Source organism: Sinohyriopsis cumingii, chromosome 8 (assembly GCF_028554795.1).
Source record: "Sinohyriopsis cumingii isolate HCF-2022 chromosome 8, ASM2855479v2, whole genome shotgun sequence".
NCBI lineage: Eukaryota > Metazoa > Mollusca > Bivalvia > Unionida > Unionidae > Sinohyriopsis > Sinohyriopsis cumingii.
The window spans coordinates 9,285,921-9,310,690 of record NC_142968.1 but is presented as its reverse complement, the minus strand read 5'-3'; the positions used below and the strand labels follow the sequence as shown (position 1 = coordinate 9,310,690).

At 34.4% G+C, this 24,770-nt stretch overlaps 1 protein-coding gene across 6 annotated transcripts in view; it reads left to right on the top strand.

Moving 5' to 3' along the window:
- Positions 1-808: 808 nt before the first annotated feature.
- The window catches only part of LOC149792951 (uncharacterized), a 51,529-nt gene continuing 27,567 nt past the window's right edge, over positions 809-24,770 (top strand). For 2 of the 6 annotated variants that reach the window (XR_016422678.1, XR_016422677.1), the window contains exons 1-4: positions 809-1,498; positions 8,962-9,028; positions 11,639-11,950; positions 23,280-23,416. Coding sequence is in view for 4 of the 6 variants with exons in the window: in XM_089966808.1 (XP_089822934.1) it covers positions 8,971-9,028; positions 11,639-11,950; positions 23,280-23,416 (507 nt within the window). In the remaining 2 variants the exon portion in view is untranslated. Of the gene's footprint in view, positions 1,499-6,419; positions 6,565-8,961; positions 9,029-11,638; positions 11,951-23,279; positions 23,417-24,770 lie in introns of those variants that run through there. The other 4 variants (XM_089966808.1, XM_089966809.1, XM_089966806.1 and 1 more) reach the window with 3 other exon arrangements.

Genomic DNA, 24,770 nt, shown 5'->3' with positions numbered 1-24,770 from the left:
CAACGAAACTCTATCCACTACACGATAAAAAAAATGCAATATTTATTGAATTAAAAGAAGCTGGTCACTCATCTCGCATCGCCTTATCAAACAATGAAACAAAACAATATGTCATCAATCCTCGAACAATTATGAAACATACATCCGCAAATCGTCAGAATTGTAAAAAATGAGAAGCAATCGATCAAAATCTCTTGAAATACAAAAGATCTAACTCTTAGTTTGCTCTATTTTAATTAAAATTCTAACAGTAAAATAGGACTTTTCAAACAGACACTAGATCATAAACTGCAATTGCTGAATAAACATTTGACCACCGAAGTTAAAAATTGGTTTTAAAACTCCCAACCTACCTTTCGTCCACATTTAATACAGATCTCAGTCATCCATTCTCCTATCGACCATTTTTAAAAGAATATAAACCTAAATTCTTGTGCATGTCAATGAAAACCAATCCATCAACCCTCTTTACTAAACACTATTCAGGACACTTAGCCTCACCTTTTAAAATGAAAAAGAATAACAGCTTTGAATTTTCTTAAACAGACCACTAAGTCACCAAACCTCAAGTTTTAAATGCCGATCTATATTGCCTCTCAGTGCAAAAACAAACAAAAAAAGAACGTAAGTAGAGAGAACCCCTGAGTTCCAATTATATATATATATATATATATATATATATATATATATATATATATATATATATATATATATATATATATATATGAAAATTGACAATAAACATTGCACGACCACTTTCGTGTCTTTCTTCTTTCTTTTTGGAAAAGTCCAGGTGCTTATGCATCTGACCGTGACTGTAAAAATCAAAATTAAGAAATAGAGACAAACAAAATATTGGCTCTTTTTAATTGGTTTGGTAAAACGTTGAGTATCCATATTTACAGCTTTCCACATTTACGGGTAATTTTTATTTTGATTGCATTTTCTACATTTTATGATTAAAATGAAAGGCAATAAAGAACAATTCTTCGTGATTTTTTAAAGGGACTTGTTTTCAGTAAATGTGATTTTGAAAGTAATGATGTTCTGTTGTTGTAGGGTTTAAAGCCATTTTTCAGCACACGATAGGCTATACATGGCGGCCAGTATTAATGGTTGAGGAAGAACCCGGGAAAACCCCGGAAAGAACTACCGACCCATGAGAATCTACTGGCTGGCTTTCTCATATACCCACATTGGCCGAATCGGACACTCGAACCCACGCAGACATAGGTGAGATAACAATGCTCCTTAAAGGAGAGCGCTTTAGACCACTCGGTCACTCGGGGCCCCTTGAAAGTAATGAAATGGTTTTCCACACGTTAGACGAAGTGTATAACATATCGTCAAACAGGTGTCCATATATTTATCAGCGAATAGGTTTCTTTTTCGGTTAGTACTAATGTTGTAATCTTTGCTAGATGTTTCATTGTACCGTTCTGCATGTTTGCATAGCTGAGCGGTTATACCATACCTGTAGAAGATCATACGATACTAGGTAAGCAACTTTATTATTGCCAGGACAGTTTATAATAGTTACCTGTGTTGTACATACGCAAGTAGAGGACCGCTAGTCATGCGCTTTCAACTATATAAAATAATTTAGTGTGTAACGCACATCAATCAGTATCAAATTTCCTTCATGTTATGCTTTCATACTGATCTAAGGGAACTGTTACCGCTCTGTTAGTGATTATTCTTATCATCAACATGTACAAGTGATGTGAATTTATGTGAAGGGAAGGAATGTAGTTGAGGTGGATGGGGAAGCTCGATCGATCGATTGAAAGAGAGAGAGAGAGAGAGTTCAATCTCCTAAGTTTCGAATCTGGGGCAGGTTTGGTATCTAAAACAATCTTCCATTTGTGCCTAAATACTGGATATGCAATAGTTCATGTATTGGTAACGAAAGAGCCTCTCTTTAAAACATCACTTTTATACCCGATGTAAAATATCCGGTTGTTTCATCGGGAAATGAATACGTTCTGACAGGTTAGACAAACTAGGAACTGCCTAGTAAATATTCATTTGACACTCAGTTGCATAGAAATGGATCCAATACAAATCAAGTAAACACGATTTCATCGATTGTAATATTAACATTTGTAAAGTTTACATTTATATATTTTTATATCTATTTGCTGTTGGAATTCAGAACTAGCGTTTTGGATATATGAAAGCTTTTGTATGTTGTTTTGAATTAGAATGGCAAAACAAAAACAAGAGATAACATTGAATACACCTGCACGCCCCACACAATCAGAGTTAGCAAAATGTAACAATCCTTGACAAAATTTGATTGATTATTAATTTGTAAGGCTGTATCTGACATTATATGCCATAATGTAAAACATATTATGTATCAGAATTGTCATATAAATCATTTTGAAAATTTCGTTATTGTGGCACTTTTCTCATGCGTTTGCTTAGATATGTATTGAGTTGTTTACGCCAGGCTTTGATGTACTCCTTCACACAAGGTTTATACTTGAAAGTATTGTGGAACTCATTTATAGCTTTAAGTTAGTCACATCTAAATATGCCCGTTTTATTTATTTTAGTACTATTTATTTTCAATAGATTTGTGCTACCAAAATTGTATCTGTCCCCGATTATTAAGGTAACTATGTCAAAAATCAATTTCAGTTGATATTTAATGAGTTCATGATGAACACAGTTTAGTCTAAAAATACGTTTAAAAAAACGTTAAATGAATCCCCAAATTATAATTATAAGCTAGCTTTTTCGCCTGTATTACGCACGGTGGCTTTTTCCTGTGTGCTACCTCTAAATTGTGTTGCGAACCAAATTTAAGGTGGTGAGAGAAAATTGAAGTCAACTGTAATGATGGAGATAAGCATGAAGAAAGATAAATTCCACGTTCTTATATCACCAGAGAAGGTAACCACCCAAAACTCAATGCAACGAATTCCAATTAAATAGTCCATCTATATATGCACAATCTCGATTCTTCTTGCTAAAACTAGGCCAACATGCTGTATAAGAGGATGTATTTGGGAAATGCATTATTGCTTGACGCTATGTTACATCAGGACTCACGGTACTAATTCCACTCCAATGGTAAACATATGGAAACACTATCATATTCAAAATTCAATAACTTAAAATTTATGGGTGCTGATAATGACACCTATAATTTTTCGTGCACATCTAACCTTGGTGCAAGCTTATGTGTGGAGAACACCATATGACCCGCGGCAATTTGTTTACATACATGTGCATGAAACACGTGTTATTGATTCTGCACCAAATGAATTAGGTGCTACTTTCAGTATTGAGTACTCCTGAGTCAAGCCTGTAAAAATGCTAAAGTTGCATCAGTAGAAATTTGTCAATATTTTTTTTACATTACATATAGGATAAGCTCTCAAAAGATATTTTTCCTAAAATTTTAATTTTCATTATTAACCAATTATGGACCACCAAACCTGTAAATACTCTATCATTTCTTCACCCATTTCTAGACTGGTTCACAGTTCTTCCGTATAATTAGTACCGTGTGTCCATCAGGGGCCCAGGTGGACGAGTATTCTAAGTGATACGCATTTACAGATTACTCACTCGTCTCACTTCTCTCCATGTGTGTTCGAGTCTGAAGTTTGACCAACGTAGTACTATGAAAAACATGTCAGTACCTTAGCGTGGGTATGATGTGTTTTTTTCCTGGATTATCTAAATTCTTAACATGACGTAAAGTTCTCTGAAAACGTCACTGTCAAACTGTCGGCATATGACTTAGGCAAATTCTACAAAAAACAATCTTGATGCAATGCTCTTGCAACCGTGGTGACCTCAATATTAAGCAAAGACACAGCCTCATTCACATAAGTGTGCGTATTTATCTCATCCGTCTCTGTATGAGGTCCAATAATGACGACAGCTGCAAGCTCTCCTGCTTCACCAGCTATCAGGGACTTCTTTACACTGGGCACTCTCCCACACTGACCATCATGTTTGTTTAAGCACCTTGCATATTCATACTGGTAAAAGCATAACACTACTGGCTTGCTTGCTTGATTTGTGGGTCCGGTCGAAAGTAACCAAGATTGGTGGTCATATTTTCCACAATAAAATCATATGCGTCCGATGTATCCAGCCACGAGGTATATCCACTTATCGCATATCACTGGATCAACGATGCTGAGCTCATTAACTCGCCTAGCTAATTTCCATCCTGTATTGTCAAAACGTCTTGGCTTTCACAGTAATTTAGTAGTAAAGATATTTCACCACTGTACGAACTTCGACCAAACGGGTTCCCAATTTTTGAACCACGCTGCAAATACTGCAAATTCTTCTTATCAAATTTTTTCGCACCAGTCATATAGCGATGTTCAAGTACTTTTAATCATCAGTCTCTTGACAGTCATTGCTATTCTATCTCCAGGTATACGTCTAGCCATATTTTCCATTCTACGTGTAGTCGTTCTGCTCCACTTCCTTGGTATAATAAGACAGATCCTTATTTTGTGGATGGAGGTTGATATTTTCAGTATAATACACGTTAGTTCCTCAATCATTCATTTCATCTCCGTTGGCTTATTTTGTGTTGATCATTGTCATGTATCCTTGGATTTTGTGTATATATGCATCAGTTGGATCAAAACCGTGACGAATATGGCATTATTACCATACACAAAAGTACTAGTCCAGGCTCTAACATCTTCCGTACATGGCCGAGTGGTCTAAAGCGTTCTCCGTTACGGATCACTGCCATCTCACCGCTGTCTGCGTGGGTTCGAGTCTCGGATTCGGCTAATGTGGGTATGTGAGAAAGCTTGCCAGTAGCTTCTCGTGGGTCGGTGGTTCTTTCCCGGGTTTTCTCGGGTTCTTCCTCCACCATTAATACTGGCCGCCATGTATAGCCAATCGCGTGCTGAAAAATGGCGTTAAACCCAACAACAACAACAACAACAACTTCCGTACACGTGGTACGCTTCGTTGGTTCCCAGTCTCTCGAATCTCATTTTGTCAACGTCGCTGTTGATTATAACTTCTCCCGGTATGGGGATGTTATATAAATCACACGTATAAACTATCTGATGCTTCGTTTTTAGATATCTTTCAAGCGATTTACTAACTGACTTAGAAACTGATTAATCCTAAATTTGATCAGATGTGTCCAGGAGTTCCGTCTCATACATTCCATGCTCCTTAGCATTGGTATTCGTCATGTTACATGGCTTCAGGTTATTATACTGCTACTTGCGATAGATACACTTGGTGACGCAAAACAAAAAAAAAAATGAGCATCCAAGGTCTTACCGTTCTCTGTATCCGTCCTTGTCACAGTCTTGGTTTGGTTTCTCACACAATACAGTTTCATGCAATATCCAACTGCTATCCGATTTCTTCATTCAATGATATGATAACATCGGGCAGATGACAGAATGGGGGACATGAATTGCACAGAAACTGGCTAAGACCTTCACCGTTATATCGATAAAAAATAACATTGCAGTAATTTGGATTGTAATACTCTTGACAAAATTACACCCTTTTTGGGTCATTTAAGACATGGAGGTGTGTCGATCATTTGACATTGGAAGTAGCCGATCTTGCCAAACCCCAATTCTTAACAAAGTTCTAAACCAACATATTTGATTGTAAGGCCCATCGTACCTTTTCTGAAAGATTTAACCATTTTTTATTTATTTCTTGACTACAAAATTCTTTAAAGCCGCTGGTCCAAGCTGGTGAAATATGATTATTGACACTATTATCATACACTTGCACATGTATTGTAAGCTGTACAATTCAAGGCCGCTTCGCAAGAAGTTTCAAAGTTATTTAATTAAATCATACTAACAGGGTTTCCAGACTTGTAGTGAAGCATCTGAAAGCATGAAGTATCTAGAGAACCTAATATTTAAAATATCTTTTTGATAATGGTGTATATGGTTTAAATACATTTCCCCAGACAGTTCACTTCCGTCAAATATCTTGTAAACAGGTTTTATTGATTTAGTACTGATATCGTTCTAATAATATGTTGTGGCATGTGAGAACAGCAAATAAACACAAACGTTTTCTTCCCAGTTATAATCTTTTCTGTTATCTTCCCTGGAATGTGCTTTTATGTGTTCAAGGTTCAGTATAAACAATTTGGACTAGACAACCATATATGTGTGCGTAAACATATATCAACTAGAACTTGAAGTTTAGATTACCTGTGTACTGATAATAATCAGTTTGTTTGAAATTTTGGTATTTAAGAGCAGCGTGCCTTTTTCTTTTGCGGATCCTTCTAGTATTAGGAAGGAGACCATTGCAAAAAGTGGAATTGTCCATCAAACGACATGTCCTACAGTGATGAAAAGGCATGCAATGAAGCCAGTCATCATAATGATAATTAAAACAGCTTCTAGTCATTATGTTAGAAAAGCTAGATTCAATATTGCTGTTAAATGCGTTGTCGACCTATAATGGTATAGCAGTTGCCAAACATAGACTGCGATGTTTTGAAAAACATATGGATTTATGTCAGCATTGATAACGAATGAATGTTAGTTGACGTAATCAAACGTTCGAAATGACCTTACCGTAAGTTGCAAAAGTATTTTATTGATACGTATCTCAATATGCAAGCATGTCTTATTGCAGATGATAAGTAACACAACTATATTGACTATTAAATATAATATGGATTTCATACCGTGCGAAATACATTTCAATTTACATAAAATGTATAGATCAAACTATAATATATTGTCTTTCTCTTAGAATGCAATATAATGTTTAAAAATATTTGTTTTCGTTTTTGCAGATATAAGAGCTTAATGTATTTATGTAGTTGGTTATGAACGATAATATCGTGTCTACTATTTCCTTCTTCTTTCACCTAGAACATGGAAAAGAAGCAAATAATGATATTCATTCTAAGAATTCTTACCTTGTACCCGTTCCTTGGCCGTTGCTCCTTAACAACCCTTTTTTATATTTGAGTTTGTCAGTACTACTCTAAATTTAGTTAGCACATCTTTTAAACAGGCTTCATTTGTCACAACCAAGTACTCTTAAAATGATTGCCAAGGAATGCTACTCTAACTTCTCATAGTACTGATACTATTTGCTCTCTGAAAAGGGGTCAAACATTAAATAAAAGAAATACAAAATATATTGATCACTAATACAATAAAATTAATACTCAAACATTTAGACAAGGCAAAACCAAAGTTTAAATTAATAATAATAATAATAATAATAATAATAATAATAATAATAATAATAATAATTATTATTATTATTATTATTATTAGTAGTAGTAGTAGTAGTAGTAGTATGATTATTATTATTATTGAATAATGTTTGTTAAGTTTCAAAATGTTTTGAAACAACTCGTGTAATATCTGAATATACATGTGCGTCGCTTTATATACACTGGAACAATGTTTGAATTATTTCTAAAAACATTCTTTGGATAGTCGTCATTTGTAACTTTAATATAATGTTTAACATTATTCGGATACGTGGATATTTGGTCAAAATATTGATCTATTTATTCTGAAGAGAAAGGGATTTGAAATTATAGAATTCTATATATCTAAATTAAAAGAGGAATATACCTATCGTTAATAACTCCTAGCTGGTGATTGGAATGAGACTTTGAATGCAGAACAGGATTTTATTTGGTATGACTGCACAATGAACCCACATCGTGATTTAACTATATGCATCTAAGGCGGTAGATAACCTGGTCAAGAAGACCGAAGGGAGATAAATCATTACAATAAAGGACTTAATTGGTTCAGAATTAATGGACTTATATTTTGAATGGCAGTTTTAAGGTAGATATGAGTCAGAATATGATCATATGTTCAAGAAAATCCGGCAATTGCAAAAGATTATGTTTTCACTGATCATCCAATTGTTACCTACGTATATATTTTGAAGATGATATCAAATAATCAGTATATATGCCAGCATTGAATTCATCGACGTAATGGCACTTAGAACAATTAAAATGCTACTCTGATAAAAAAGTACACATCTGACAAGGCAGTCTGTTGATTCTTTTGCAACTATATTTGAAGAAAGATCAATCCTACGGTTTTTGAATAGGATTGTTTGAAGAATGTATTGAAAGTTTAAGTAATGTAATTTCTAACTCGGGGGTAAAAAAGAAAGGCTTTTCCAAAACAAGGGAATAGCGTTCTGGATGTTATTAGAAATTCGAAATCATTGACATGATTTGTTAGAGATTGTACGTTTGCCAATATACTATGCTATGAAAATATATTTCTCATAATGTGTCATTAAAAGGATTTTGTCCAGCTCTTGTTTTGAAGTTATCTGACTGGCAATTTAAAAACATTATGATGATTAATAGGCTTCTGTTTCAGAGATAGAAAGATGGTTGAGAGTTCTAGCCTCCTTTACGGGGGTAACACTCTTTGCGAAGACCGTGCTATTTCACACGGTTGGGGACGCAGAGATTGGTACTAGGTTCGAACCATAAAGGAAAACGAACTCTCATCCTCAAAGTCTGACATAATTTTTTTTGAAATATGTAATTCTTAGTATGGAGAATTACATTCCAGGTATAGAAATACATGAAAATAAAATGTTATAATTAAGAAATAAATATACATCCTATGAATGTTTTGGTTTAACAAAATATCTGAATTACTTTGAAAATTTAATTGTGATTTTAAAAGATCTAGCTACTACGAATCGAATATAAGCTTAGTTTTGACAAGGAAAATATATGTCACATTTGTTGTTATCAAATAATCGACGGTGAATGCAGACTACTGTCCAATTACTTTGAAATATCGTGGTGCAATTAATACTCATTCAGAAACAATATTTGAACCTATTTTTATTATTCAAGAAAAATATATTTTCCACATGACACATATTAATTTAAAGTATAATTCCTTTTAGCAACATTGCAAATTTCCCACTACTTGTATTACCATCTTCTGATATTTTTTTCAGAAAATTGAGATGTTATTATCTTCCTGCTCGTCGATTTTACTGCTATTATTCGCACCATTGTCTTCTGGTAGGTATAATAGACATACGATCTCTAATATTTAGACAAATATACATTATATTGTGTATGATTTACCATATCAATACCAGAGTATCGGTATCTCGATTGGTATGATACTGTAAGCACTGATTATGTCTAGACTAGATCAACTTTCGCGATTTGATGAACGAATTTAGATTTTTCATTATTCATGAAAAAATCCTATTTGTGGACAACGGGATTTTTAATCGAAATAATAACATGAGACAATGTCTTGGGCCTAATAAACTGATTATTATTGTCATTTTTCAAATAACATGACGACACGAATTAAGAACAACAATTTGCTTAATTGCAAGTACACGCTGAACGTCTACATCTTGGTCATAACTAGTTACAAAAACCCTCAAGAGCGGGGCCTGGGGCGGTCACCCCACTTGCAACCCCCAAAACGACGTTCACGTATATGTATGTATGTATGTATGTATGTATATATATATATATATATATATATATATATATATATATATATATATATATATATATATATATATATATATATATATATATATATATATATATATATATATATATATATATATATATATATATATATATATATATATATATATATATATATATATATATATATATATATATATATATATATATATATATATATATATATATATATATATATATATATATATGTATGTATGTATATAGGTCACCCCACTTGCAACCCCCAAAACGACGTTCACGTATATGTATGTATGTATGTATGTATGTATGTATCTATATATATATATATATATATATATATATATATATATATATATATATATATATATATATATATATATATAAACAACACCAACAGGTAGAATGTGTGACCGGTTTCGCTTTAATGCTTCATCAGTCTGAATTCAAACTGAATTCAATATCATTGCTTACGTCACTAATTATGTTGTTTCTAAGTGATCAATGAAACAGTCAATATGACATAAACAACATGACGTCATAGCTTACATTTTTGACGTAATTATCTTATACTTTAACGAATAAAATACATGGAGATGTGCATATACAGCAAAGATTAAATATATCTTAATACATAAAAATATATAAAACTGGATCTTAAAGATACATATATCTCTACTGATAACTATATAGATATAAATACCTATATATAGTTATCAGTATATATATATATATATATATATATATATATATATATATATATATATATATATATATATATATATATATATATATATATATATGTATATATATATATATATATATATATATATATATATATATATATATATATATATATATATATATATATATATATATATATATATACAAATCTAGCCACCCAACTGAAGTTTATGCTACCATCCAAGGTGTGGAGAGGTGCATTTCTGATGTGAAATCATGGATGACATGTAACAAGCTGCAGATGAATGATGATAAACCTGAGTCCATTCTGATCACAACACAAAGACTTTCTCATTCACATCCTTTACCTAAAACAATAAATATCAGCAACGCCAACATTAAATTCACACAATCAGTACGAAACCTAGGTGTTACTCTGGACAGTACTCTCACATTGGACCAACATGTCATGAACATATGCAAGGCTGCATATCTTGAACTGAGACGCATCAGCTCAATTCGCAAATATCTTTCAGTTGATGCCACTAAAACACTCGTGTGTTCATTAGTACTTTCAAGACTGTACTATTGTAACTTAGATCTGTCTGTTTCATCTCAATATATACTCCAGAATCTTCAAATAGTTCAAAACACAGCTGCTCGGATCATACTTAGAGTGCCACGATCAGAGCACACCTCCCCGCTGTTCTGTACCCTCCACTGGCTATCCAGTCGATCCAGAATCAAACACAAAATTTGTTCTCTGTGCTACGTTTCACTGTCGGGCTCTAGTCCAACATACATATCTGACCTTACTCATGTGTACACACCAACAAAATACTTACGCTCCTCCTCTGACAACCGTATACTCATTATTCCAAGTATGAAAACAAAGGCATATGGACAGCGTTCTTTTGCATACCAGGGCCCAGCAACGTGGAATGAATTGCCCACTGAACTTTGAGACAAAGACACAGTGATCACATTCAAGAGGGTTCTTAAAACTCACTTATTTAGACAGCAAGAACAATCCTAAAGACCTAATAATGTTTCCTACCTGAAATATTCTTAGCATGTTTTTTATTTTTATATATATATATATATATATATAATGTTTTTCTAATTTCATGCTGTTTGTTTTTGTAATAATATTATTATGTTTCTTATCTTAAAGCTGTTGTCTAAAGTTGTGAAGCGCTTAGAGTTTATATATGTGGGTATGTGAGAAAGCTTGCCAGTAGCTTCTCGAGGGTCGGTGGTTCTTTCCGGTGTTTTCCCATGTTCTTCCTCCACCATTAATACTGGCCGTCATGTATAGCCTATCGAGTGCTGAAAAATGGCCTTAAACCCTACAACAAAGAAGTATAATTAGGAGAAGTAGTAGTAGTGGTGCTAGTAGTAGTAGATTTGTCGATGATATTGGTTTGAAAACTAATTATTCATATTGGATTCAATATCCATGATTTTTAATTTCAGGAGATACAGACACTTTTCCTATGTATGTTTGCTTAGAGGATTCCGTTCAGATGTTTCAAAATGTTAGTTTATCTCGTGGAACAGTTTTACTTTATAAGAATGGTGCCAAAGACACGGAAATCGCCAAGTGGTTTATGCAGGCTTCTACCCTAAATTCTTCCATCGTACCCCAGTACAAAGGAAAAGTATTTCTCGATGAAAATGGAACTATATGGATGAAACACGTTCAGCATTCAGACGAAGCTAACTATTTTATTATATATGAACTAGAGACATTGTCAACAAAACTGGAAGCGCGAATAATAGTAATGGGTAAGTGTTCAATCATATTCTAGTTATCACATGATTTATCATTCATTGTTTTAAAAAGATTTATAACACAATGATGTTGATGTTAAACAAACATTGTTTATTCGTGTCTTGTTTGTGAAACTGTGTAGTTATTTTATATCTGTATTCCAAATTTAGTTTATGCTGTGACACAAGAAAGAGCGAAAACAACAAGTTCTGAATAAAATATAATATTTTATTTTCCTGGAAAAATTCTGTAAAAATGAAACAAATATGAACTTACGTTTTAAGAATCAAATCCAAAAATAATCCAAGAATAATCCATGAATACAATTTTTGAAGTCCTAATTACAAAATGTTCTACTGGTTTCAATTACGAATCCCGACGAAGAATCCAAGATGGAAGACGATGACGTATGCTGTAACATGTGGTGTTGAAGTCTACATTTCCTTGTAGAAACAAGATTTATTACTCCGGTGTTGGAAATCTAAATACATTTCCTATAATAACTGTCTCTGATTAAGAATATCACATGAGCACGTGTCTTTCCGGGAAAAAATAATGAGTCCTTTTGAATCCAAATATTTTGAAATAACTATAATGCAAGTAATTTCAAATAACGCCAAACAGCACAGCATACAACTTACAGTGTAACAGACCAACGTCTACTGAGAACAATTTTCCAAACAAAGGTTATATCGTCTTCTAAAACGTAAACTGGGGTCACGTGATCATGTTCTGGAAGCTCGAAGAAATTATGCACTTTTTAAACATCACGGACACAGAGCATGGCCCAGACGAAAATCAATAATTGAACTCTACGAAGTAAAAAAATATTTTTCTTTACATCTTAACGACGTAATCCCATCACGCCATCGACAACAACCAATCATTTTAAAATAAAAATAGAACTTGTTTACGTGGTTGCTAACAATTTTGAATCTTGGTCAGGAAATAGATCAACACCTGTTTTTTATGAAACGAACAGTCAAGTTCAAACTATTTTCGAAAAAAAGTATCATCACTAGTGAACACATGTACATTACAATATCAAGTAATGAAAACTCAAAAATAATAAAACTGACAAACAATTAAATTGAAATAAATATATATATTAAATCAGATATAATTAAATCAATTATAAATAACAATATATATATATATATATATATATATATATATATATATATATATATATATATATATATATATATATATATATATATATATATATATATATATATATATGAATGGAGCAAAGTAAAATTCTACAGGAAAAGGGTTAGGGAGTTATATGTTCTCTCAAGTATTATTCAAAGCTCCGGTGTGTATAAAAGTACCATTTGCTTAGTTTTTATGCGCTTGGATTTTAAGGCAGTAAGCCGTGTGCGAAACTACTTTACATGATATTGGATGATATTTATTTTGGTAAATAATTGTGCTACAAATACACTTGTTGAGAGAAGCAATGAAATAAGACACATCTTAAGATATAAGCTCATTTAAAAGTCACTCATGCAAATGATTATTGAGGGATCTTCATATGCCCCCATTTGGTGCAAATATGTTTTATTAACATACGAAATGTGTAATTTCTTTTTTCTTAATCAATTACCAGTGACAATAAAATAATGTCAGTTCTTATAATATAGCCAAAGTTTAGAGAAAAAGTTTTCAAAAAGGTCTAGTCCACAGTGTAATCTTAATATATTTCAGAATATACGAGTCGAGATTTTATTCGAGTATAAGGAACTATATTATGATAAAACAATTCTTTTGCGGATAGCACTTCCAATATTAACTGTCTTTATTTTAACTTCTGCAGCAGCAGAGAGGATGAACAGACCACTTTTGGAGCAAGTCTTTTTTGAAAATAAACTCTCATACGATAATAAAATAATATGGTTACAAACTCCAAACCGAAACCTCTAACCAACCGAATGTCTCTCCAAGAGTCTCTCTCAAAGAGTCCCTCTTGGGGGTTAGTTTATTTTGTTACTTTATTATTTTTTTATTTTTTTGTTATGTGTGTTTTATTTACTCGCCGGTCTCTTCATCATGGTCGCGCCCTCTCTACTGCTATGAATTAAATTTTGTATACAGACCCACACGATATCTTGGGCGATCATGTAATCTAGTAGATTTATTGTTATAAATCGAGTGGAGTAGCTTGCGTTCGTGAAAAGAAATTATTAAACTTATTTATATCCATGTCACCGCATCACCAGGTCTGATGAATATTTCGTAACGTGTGAGTATCAACTCCGTTAAACACAGCAAGGATATTGCAATTATTCCTGATCACTTTAGAAATTTGTGTATACCGCTGGGTTACATAAATTGCATCCGTGTTTTTATGTCGACGTCTGGAAAATATCCTAGCTGGGTTTGATTGTTTATCAAGCATTATATCATTTTAAACAACCAAATTATTAATAAATCTGTCTAAATCATCAACAGTAGGTGCTTCATCAATATCGGTTATAAATTCAGAAACATCGTCTCCATTTTCATTTTTCAATTTTGCCTTTTCATTATAAACCTTGAGTACATCATAACATCGCTGGTCATCTACAAACCGTGCTACCAAATACAACTTTTCCCATTTTAACCATCTCATGATCAAATTAAGTAAAAGTTGCGTCTTACCACTTCCAGATGGACCTATGATAAGCATTCGGATATAATTTGATAGCGCTGCATGATGCTTGACCGGCTCTTGTTTTCTTGTCGCAGAAAAATCAATTACATTTCATGTTATATAAGAACATCATGGATTTATATTGTGTAAAATGTAGGGCGCGTACCCCAACAGGTGATCTAACAAGTATTACAACAAAAAATAACAGATCAGCAGTTACAGGAAAGTGTGAACGATGTGGTACAAAAGAATTTAAATTTATTCCCTCACAGTCAGGTGCCAAGCCAAAGCCAAAGCCAAATAATATTTATAAAACAACAAACAAGGAAGTGATATTTCCGCCCAGTTAGCCAAACTACCAGGCACTCCGTGGGCTAAATACCCAGGAGAAAAACACCTCCCGGGATATAATTACTGCGGACCTGGTACCAGACTTGATATCAGAGTTGACAGCCAAGATCAACCAAAACCAGGTGAGTATCCCATAAATGAAATTGATCGAGCTTGTCATGCTCATGAAGTCGCTAACAAAAGTAAGGACCTACAGCATATACATATCGCAGATGTAAAATTAATTCATGCGCTAAATTCCATAACTGAAAAGTCTTTCAAGGAAAATTAGCTAGTTGGTTAATAAAAGCCACGATGAGTGGTAAGCTCGTATTGGGAAATGGTAAATAATCAACCGATTATTGTTATAATGGAGTCGATTTATTATTCCCCAAGAGGATACTGAAAGGGTAAAGCTATGATTAGTAAACTCGGTAAAGCAGCAAAAGTCAAACGTGCTACTGCTGAAGCCTGGTTATCCAAACAGGGAATGTAGCAAATTTACCTACCACCGCCTAAACAAATTCACTTTGCACATTTTGATGTTAGTGTTCCTAATGAAGTTCATCAGGCTGATATTCTGTTTCTACCACACGATGCCATTAACATCAGAATTCGTTGAGTAACATATAAATACGCGCTAACTGTTATTGACGTTGCAAGTAGATATAAAGATGCAGAACCGCTATCGATTAAGACATCATTTGAAGTTGCTTCTGCGTTTCAACGAATTTATCAACGTGGTGCTCTACGATGGTCAAAGCTGTTACAGGTTGATCCTGGCAAAGAATTTCAGGGCGCAGTATCATCGCTAATGAAGCAACATAACGTCACCATCAGGCAAGAACATACCTCAATTCATCGTGATCAGGAAATTGTTGAACGGTTTAATCGAACACTTGCTGAGCGGTTATTTGGATATCAATACGCGAAGGAATTCATTCAAGACAAGAGATATCGAGAGTGGGTCGTAAGATTACCAAGTGTGATAGCTGCGCTAAATGATGACATAACCCTAACAACCAACATGAAACCCATTAATGCAATTACAAAAAAACTTATACCCGTGCAACATCGTGATTTTTCAGCACAGCCTGTACTTGGTAATGTGACTGTAAGATATTTATATGAACCCGGCGAACTTGAAGGTGGTAAAAAAGAGCGACCGGTCCTATCTGGAGCATCACGACACACACGATATCTAATATAAATAGATCTACTGGTAGACCCGCAATCTACATACTAGATTCAACTGCTCCTCAGCGTTTATTTACACGTGAACAATTACAGGTGATTCCTGAGGATACACAATTACCACCCCAATTACTTAACTAGCACCAAGGGTGCCAGCACCCCGACGTCGATTACACTCAAGACAGGTCAGCATCACATTTTCTCGTGTATGACCGCGACTACTATCTTTTCTTTCTACGGTAAATTGTCTTAGATTATTACTGGAGTAATTCCTCAACATTACACAATTACAGCTTGCACAATGATTATTCTGCTGTTGCTTTAGCGCTATGACAAATTCAACGTCGAGATCAAAGTCACTTATATTTTTTGTCACTTTGTTTTTAACTAGCTAATTGTTTTCTTATTATATCATTATCGAGGACATCATCAACAATTTCTGACGCGTCCATGACAATTCTCCGCCTCTGATTCTTCTGACCAGAGACACTGCGAGATGAGTGAATCTTCATCGCGTATCCTAGCGTCCACGGGGATTTATCAGCGTGTAGCGCATCCTCAACAACACTGACAAGAACCAAAACAATATCATTTAATACGAGATTCTGTTTCTCCCTTGACCCGGGTATATTAACGTCGATATTATGACAGCTGGTCTTTAACACAGAGGCAGTAGCAACTTTGGAAATTTTTCTTTATGCAGCTGTAACAACCGCTGTTGAAGTGTGTCCCTGACTATCTTTCTACTTGCAACTATCAAAACGTTTGTAGAAAATTGTTCATGGAAGTTTCTGAAATTATTTTACGCGCTATTTCGCACTTAATTTTATTCGGTGGTTGTCAGATTAATTTTTTTAATTCCTTTAATTCTGCATCACGTGATCTATGATCATCAGTTATCTCTTCATAGGAATCTACAAAATTCTTTAGCCAATCATGTGGAGATAGTCCAAAAAACGGTCGTGGTTGACCGTGATCGCAGCACATTATCACTGCAGTGTTTTTCAACAATAGCCAATCAAGAAACATTTATAATATATCCAGCGACACTGTGCATATTTCATCCCAAATAAAAATAATTGAAATATATTTCTCTCCCATTCGATCAGGAGTCCATGCGTCTCCATTGTATCTGAAAAAGCTGTGATAGGAACATGATTGCACTTCTCGTTGTTTCATTTCTCCTGCGAGTCTGTGTGTATGAGTTAAAACAAACATATCTGAATTCTGTCGAAATAATTCGATCGCTCGAGTTGTCTCAGCAGAACCGCCCTAGCCCGTTCAAATAAACTGTCTTGTGTCTGGATACTGGATCATACACAGATGCCGCAATCGACATTTCCGATATCTGATTATTTTTGTAATAAATATCTTTAATCGTAACATCTGCGGACTCGAAATGATTATATTATATTTCTATTTATATTCTCCACAAACCCCATGATTCATCAGTGTTTGTAAAACCAGTTAACAACGTTGCATATTTCTTATCCATATAAAATGAATATGTTGCAACTGTGACTGTAGCGTTAAGGGATATGCTTATCATCGATAGCTAGTTTATAAAAATATAAGCGAGCGTTGAAGATCTTAAATGAGTATAATGAGGTGACTTTCCATCAATGTAACCAACAATGGTACCCAACTTTGTTCCGTCGGATAAATAGGCATTTTCTCGGCTTACAAATATATTTCTTGCTGTTGCATCTGCAATTATAAAATCGTTTTCAGCATAATCTAAAATTAGTCGTGTATTATATCGTTTATGATCATATGCTTCGTCCTGAGTAAATTTACCAATAATTTTTATGCCGAGATGTTTTGCGTTTTTTTTCCACTGTTGCTGAGCTTAATCTCGAGAATTTTGATAACATCATCCTCGGAAGGATTAGGGCATTTTTCCTTAAATTCCTTAATGACCTCATCTTGACTGATATAATTGAGTGTTGGTAACCAAACTTCATTCTGCCTCCGATATGATATAACTGCCTCACTGATCGTCAACGATATCAGTATTGTACAATCAAGCATATATCGTAATAAAACTATTGGTGCCCAGGGTTTTCCTGAAAAGTGTCTGCCAAACCAAACATAACAAATAGGATGAAGACCGAATTCGAATGACACTACACGAGCATATCCGGTCAGGTTACAATCGGGTATTGGTCCATTAAAGGCCACTCTTGTCATTTCGTTTGTGGGGTGTCCAAATCTTTTAAATGATCCAGAACACTCACCCACTCGAAGAAAACGCCCTGGATAATGCGCAACCACATCAAATAATATCATATCATTATAATTATAGTTGGTATTCCACAATCCGCCGTGTCCGTATTCACAACAATTTGATTGTACATCCTCGAGAAGCTCAAAGTGTGTTGGCTTCCACGAATTCTTTACTCTGACAGCGTGAAAATAGTATCTCAGTAAAAATACGTTTTTGGACAGCAAAAATATTATATTTTTTTTGGTTTTACACTGAAATTTTAGATTTACATGATTTTGACTACCTAAATACCCTTCAAATATGAGACATCAGCCTATGCACATCATTTTGATTACCGATTACCGCATCAGAATTAACAAATCAGCCTGATTTTCAGTATATAAAAAAATTTCTTATAATATTTGTGAAATCTGAAGAGTATTTGTCAATCCACCTCGTTGACTTCTACCTGATTTTATCAGGAAACGGAGAATTATATTGTTGTGTGCTGTTTTTTCACAATTAGAAATCCTTAAGATTTCACAAGTAAATTAGAATTTATAATCTTATACCTCAAATCCAGCACGTACCCGGATTGGTCTTTTAGTTTGAAATGTATTCTTGATATTGGTGGATTATGACATCGTAGATGGATCGGATTGATCGGCTCTTGTACAATCAGATATCCGGTTCTTTTTTTGTAAATGAGTAAAGAATATATCCCTGCTGCGCTTGATTTGATATTGTTGCGGTGTGCTCGTGCAGGACTTTGTGAGGTGGTTTGGATGATCTCGATAACGCGTCAAGTACATTAATTACTTCACTGCCGCATGTGGGTGGATCTTTTAATGTTTTTGGTGGTAGCGTTGAGTACCAAATTGGAGTACTTGGAGTGTTTTGCGCGAAGTGCTTTGCACTTTATTGACATATTCTAGAAATTCAAATGAAGGTGCTAACCCATATGAATCAAAATAATCCAGTCCACTTGGATCAATCGCGTAAGCAACCCAATGAGTTCCTGGACCATCGCTGTTGTCAAGATTAATAATCCCTGCTTCTTTCATATTCGGTTGGCTCGGTAACTGATCTCGCATAAAAACGCCTCTAAATTTTTTTATATTTTATATTGTATAGCAGCATTGAGTAAATCAAAATTTGACATCGGCGTTAAAACAGTTTGTGGTACCAAGGTGGTGGAGTTCCTAGAAGTGTTAGAATCGCTCCTTCCCAGTTGCTTTCTTGAACACCATTCCAGCAACGGTTCCGGCAGCACCTAACGCAGCTGCCTTCGCGACAGCTGGGGCTACAGTAGCGATCAATGCTAATATTGAAGCGAGAAGTGGAAATATACCACCTGTTTTAATCATGTCTGTGATAACAATCGGAGAAAGATTTTTGATTTTAGTGCTTTATTGAAGTGTTTAATTTGATTTTTTTGTTAACGATAGTTTATTTGAACCACCATTATAAATCTGATCTTGTTTTAATGATATATTAGCTCCGCATTCGTTTTTCTTTTTTCGATTGTAATTTTGTCACCTCACCTGGAGTCAGAGCGACATTAACGTGACTATATGACAGTTTTATAATTAATGCGATTGATCTAATTGTCTACATGTTTTCCACTGGTGCATCAACGACTCTCATTCGACCACTACCACCTTCAAGTAACATTGCTTTGTCACTGAGTATAACTGCGATTACTCTGTAAGGACAATAAACAGCTGGTGGACCAGCCACGAGAACTGGTAGTTTACCAACACGAGCTCGAAAATGTATATCAACGACAGATTGCTTGGATAAATCAAGATGCTCTAGCGGAAAGCAATAAATCGGATACAGCGTTGTAAAATCAAACTGTAATATTTGCAAACCTGTATCTATATTAGATTACGCACCAGGAATGTCGTCAAACGATGATATGCGCGTGTCACATGATTATGTGTGAAACTTTGATATATATTCGGATAGTTCTTGTTGTCCGTTTATTCTCAATGAAACCTCGGTAACTTCGAGGTTGTCAAATATCATATGTGAACGTTCCTGACTATTTAACCGATTGTTTTTTTGCAGCGCAATAAAAATATGTCGTGGCGCAGAAATGCCTTGTTGTGATGCTATATGCCAAATAAATATATCTCTGAAACTACTTTGAATAGTGTATGTGGTTACTGTAAACCATGATAGCAATGATGTACCACCTTGATTCATAATACCGCCATCCACAGTGAGAGTTTTGTTATATTTCCTTTACCAGCATCAGCAACACCAGCACCTCGCCAGATTGCACCATTATCATCACTTTTTCTTACGAGCACCACTGTGTGTCTAGCTCCAAAGATGACCTTTCTAACATCTCTGCAAAATCCGAAGATGTGAGACAATCGGATCGCACATGAACAAATTTTATTATCTCCTGACAACATTGCTCGGCGTGTTGCAAATGCTAAGTTGTAAGTTGCATTAACACTTCCTATAATATCACTAACATCAGCTGGTCTAGCTGCGTGTTCAATACCATCTGGTTGTGGATCAGATGCAGTATTTCGTGTGCCCGTATTTTAGTATATTGAATATGATCAGCGTTGTCGGTAATATCTTTAGCAAACATCATTTATGGACCAGCTGATCTTGTGTAATCATCAGAATATCTTGCTAAACCAATTATTGTTGTAGCAACATCGACATCCTTCTGAACTGATTCAATATTTCTTCCATCAATCATGTATGTGTCGCTTTAAAACAATGCCATGATCCCGTTGTTGACAAAACCAACTCGTAAATTGACATCGTATGGCGTATTAGCCACAACATTTGTTACAGGTTCACCCTCTACTTCAATAAGTGCCTCAAAGGGTAAGAAATATTTACTTGTATCATGACTTGATGTTCGATACACCTCCGCTGACTTGGTTGGTTTGCACCATAGGAATAAAATTAATAATCACGTACTGATTTATCTTTGGGGACCGCTTCATCTATGTCAAATGCTGTGTCGGATATGCGTTTGAACTTTTTATTATCATTGCCTATTTTCCGAATGATGATCTAAATTATCGTCGTCTGACACGAAGTCCACCACCTGCTATCAAATTTGCAGTAATATTTCTTTGTATTTGTTCAGATCCTTGATCCATCAAGGGTGCTAGTTTTTTATTTGCAGTTTGATTTATTATTTTACTGATGTCTGTAGGCATATTTTCAGCCCTTGGTAATTTTACTGGTGGTGATTTTGGTCTTATTAATCGTGCTAGGCTTTCTTTGATTGCCGAGAACGCCTTACCATCAACATCGACGATTGTACCAGGAGCTTTTTCACCAAACCATTAATAACTTTCATCGATAATTGTTTTGGAAGAGGTCCCGCTTTTGGTGATAATCTCGCAAAGAAACCCTGATCAACATCACTAAGTCCATCTCCGTGAGTTGTTTTGTAGATTGGTAATCGTGAGTTTACTGCTCTGACCTGTACGGGTCTATAGTGCCTATTGTACATGACCATATTATTTTATTTGTTATTTATCTAACAACTAGTCACTGTGAGACTCATCAATGAGTTCATCAATAAGCCCTCGGTAAATGCCAATATCCATAATACCACCCTGAAATAATCGCCGACAAATATCAGTTGCTTCATTCTTTATTTCTGATGAGTTATTTCCGGCACGTTTCCCTCCTATGAGAACCTCTAACCGTTGTGCATCATTGAGGATATAATCAGGACAAACAAAATTATTTCCCAAACCACTACCGTAAGCACCAGATTCTTCTTCTGTTGTTTCCTTGCTTTTCGTAAATAGTCTTAATGGTGATCTTTCCACCTTTGCCTTTTTAAGTTCTGACATCAACTTTTGTTGCGGTGAAGAAGATCGTTCTTTTTCTATCTGTTGCTGCGGTGGAGGAAGTTGATAAGAAGGTTCCTGCTGTGGTTCTATTTGGTTCATTGCTCTCTATAAAGTCTCTGTACTTCTTCAAAAAGACCCATTTATTCAAATTCATCATCTCTGGCTTGGTTTTTGTTTTTATATATACGATATATCCATTTAATAAGATTATCATCGTTCACTTTTTCATGACCGGGTTTTAAAATACTAGATTTATTAAACATACTAATGATTATTTTTCCAGGTAAATCATGTCTTTTAGTATTTCTAATATCATCGACAAAATCCTCCTTAAATTTTGCAATCAATTTAATATTTTCTTTTACCGGTTTGGGTTTGGCCGCAAGTTCTTTTATAACGTCTGCGATTTCAGTACGAATTTTTCCAATACCTTCAAATAATTCTTCGCCGACGGGTGGAGGTTGAGCTGCAGCTATTTTTTTTAGTTTGTTCAGCGGTTTGTTTTAATACTGGAATAAGGCCTTCCTTCTCTTTCTCATCCTTAATATCTCCCATATAGCTTTTTCATTAACTTTTGCAATTGGTTTAAATAACTGTTCCGTGCCCTCTGCGTACTTAACTTGTGCTTCCTGCCGCGCCTGTAAGTTTTTTCTGAACTCGTCTCTGACAGGAACAAATGTTTTGATTGCTTCTGGTCGTTCTCGAGCTAATCTAGCTGTGTTGGATTCTGGATGTACCATATTATGATGTAATATAATGGTTCAATTATAACAGCAGAGAGGGCGCGACCACGATGGAGAGTCCGGCGAGTAAATAAAACACACATAACAAAAATAACCGATAAAGTAACACAATAAAATAACCCCCAACAGAAACTCTTGGAGAGGGACTCTTGGAGAGACTCTCGGTTGGTTATAGGTTTTGGTTTGGCGTTTGTGGCCTTAATTTTTTATTTTCGTTCATTTTCAAAAAAGACTTGCTCCAAAAGTGGTCTGTTACCCTCTCTGCTGCTTCTGCACTTGTCTCTTTTAAAAACAATTGAAACTCGACCTCAAACATTTTATTCATAAATCCACTTCAATGCAATGAAAACAAATGTTAAACTTAAGATTGTTGATATTTTAATCGTTCAGTGGCACCGGAGACTCGTTGTAAACCAAAGATAATACGAGGTGTCGACACTTTGATAACGTCTCTAGAACCTGACCTTTGTGGCAAACCTGCGGCATCAGCGTACTGGCTGCAAAAAACCAGTATAATAATCTCTGAAGTAAGTTGAGCTTCTAAATGCTTCGTTCTTATATATATATATATATATATATATATATATATATATATATATATATATATATGAGATAGACGGAGTTAGAGTGCGTGGAATACTTAGAACCAAATCTTCAATTTAAACTTATGCTTTGATAAATTTATATTTACAGAACCTTCCAACATATGTAAAAAATGTATTTTTATAAGCACCGATGTGCTTAGAGGGACACTGTACTTATTAAACTTCACATGCCTCCTTACTGCATTATATTTATCTTTGAGTGTAAAAGTGAGCAAATCATGTTTTTGCCGAAACTTCATTCTCTAACGGGACTTATATATTTTCCCCCATGTAAATATAGATTCCGTCACAACCTTTATTGAACGATATGCTTTTATAGATTTACCAAAACTGCATCAGAATTATGAAGAAAAAAACCCAAAATTAATCAAACACTTCGTTTAATTAGAAATCATCACAGTTTAACAAACGGGCTTGATTAAGGTATAACACGTTGCATTTATGTTATCATATATCAACATGCTGTTGCTTGTGTTAAAGACTCAATTTTCGTGCATCAGTCAAATTATGATTAGGAGCCGCAAATGTTTAATATCTATATAGGATCAAAACATCTGGCTAAGTTATATTAGTGCTAGATGCCACATGAAACAAGATTGTTATGTTCATATATGATTATATGGCAATTTGCTCTCGTATTTTTTTCCATTCAGGATTTGACTCTATTTTCTGCGGAGGAAGAAAACTATGTTTAAAGGGAATCTAAACTAGAGGAATGATCTTAATCCCAAAACATTAAAGTAACATTAAAATAGTAGAAACGAGACACACGCGCACTAAGGCAAATAATTGTACTATTGGAAGAAACATACATCTATTCTGAGGACCCTATACATTTATAATGTTGAAGATGTACTGTCTAGCTTATACCGCAACAGAGATTTAAGCTGAAATTGAGCAATACGAAAATTAATGAATATAATTTCTAAACAAAAATAAGATTGACTTGAGGATCTATCACCATGTATAAGAACTGACTCAAAACGAACGGAATTGGACCTACCACCAATGGCATCCAAGACATGAATGTACACAAGCAATATAATGTGATAATTATTCACAAAGGATAAATACAGTCTGGAATTTGTACAAAAACGGATAATATTTGATCGACAGCTTGAACGTTTACAGACATATCTCTCTCTATGTATGTATGTATGTATATATATATATATATATATATATATATATATATATATATATATATATATATACATTTGATGTCACACAAAAGTGGCCTTAGTGGTTAGAGCGTCCTCCTCAGTTGCAGCAGGTG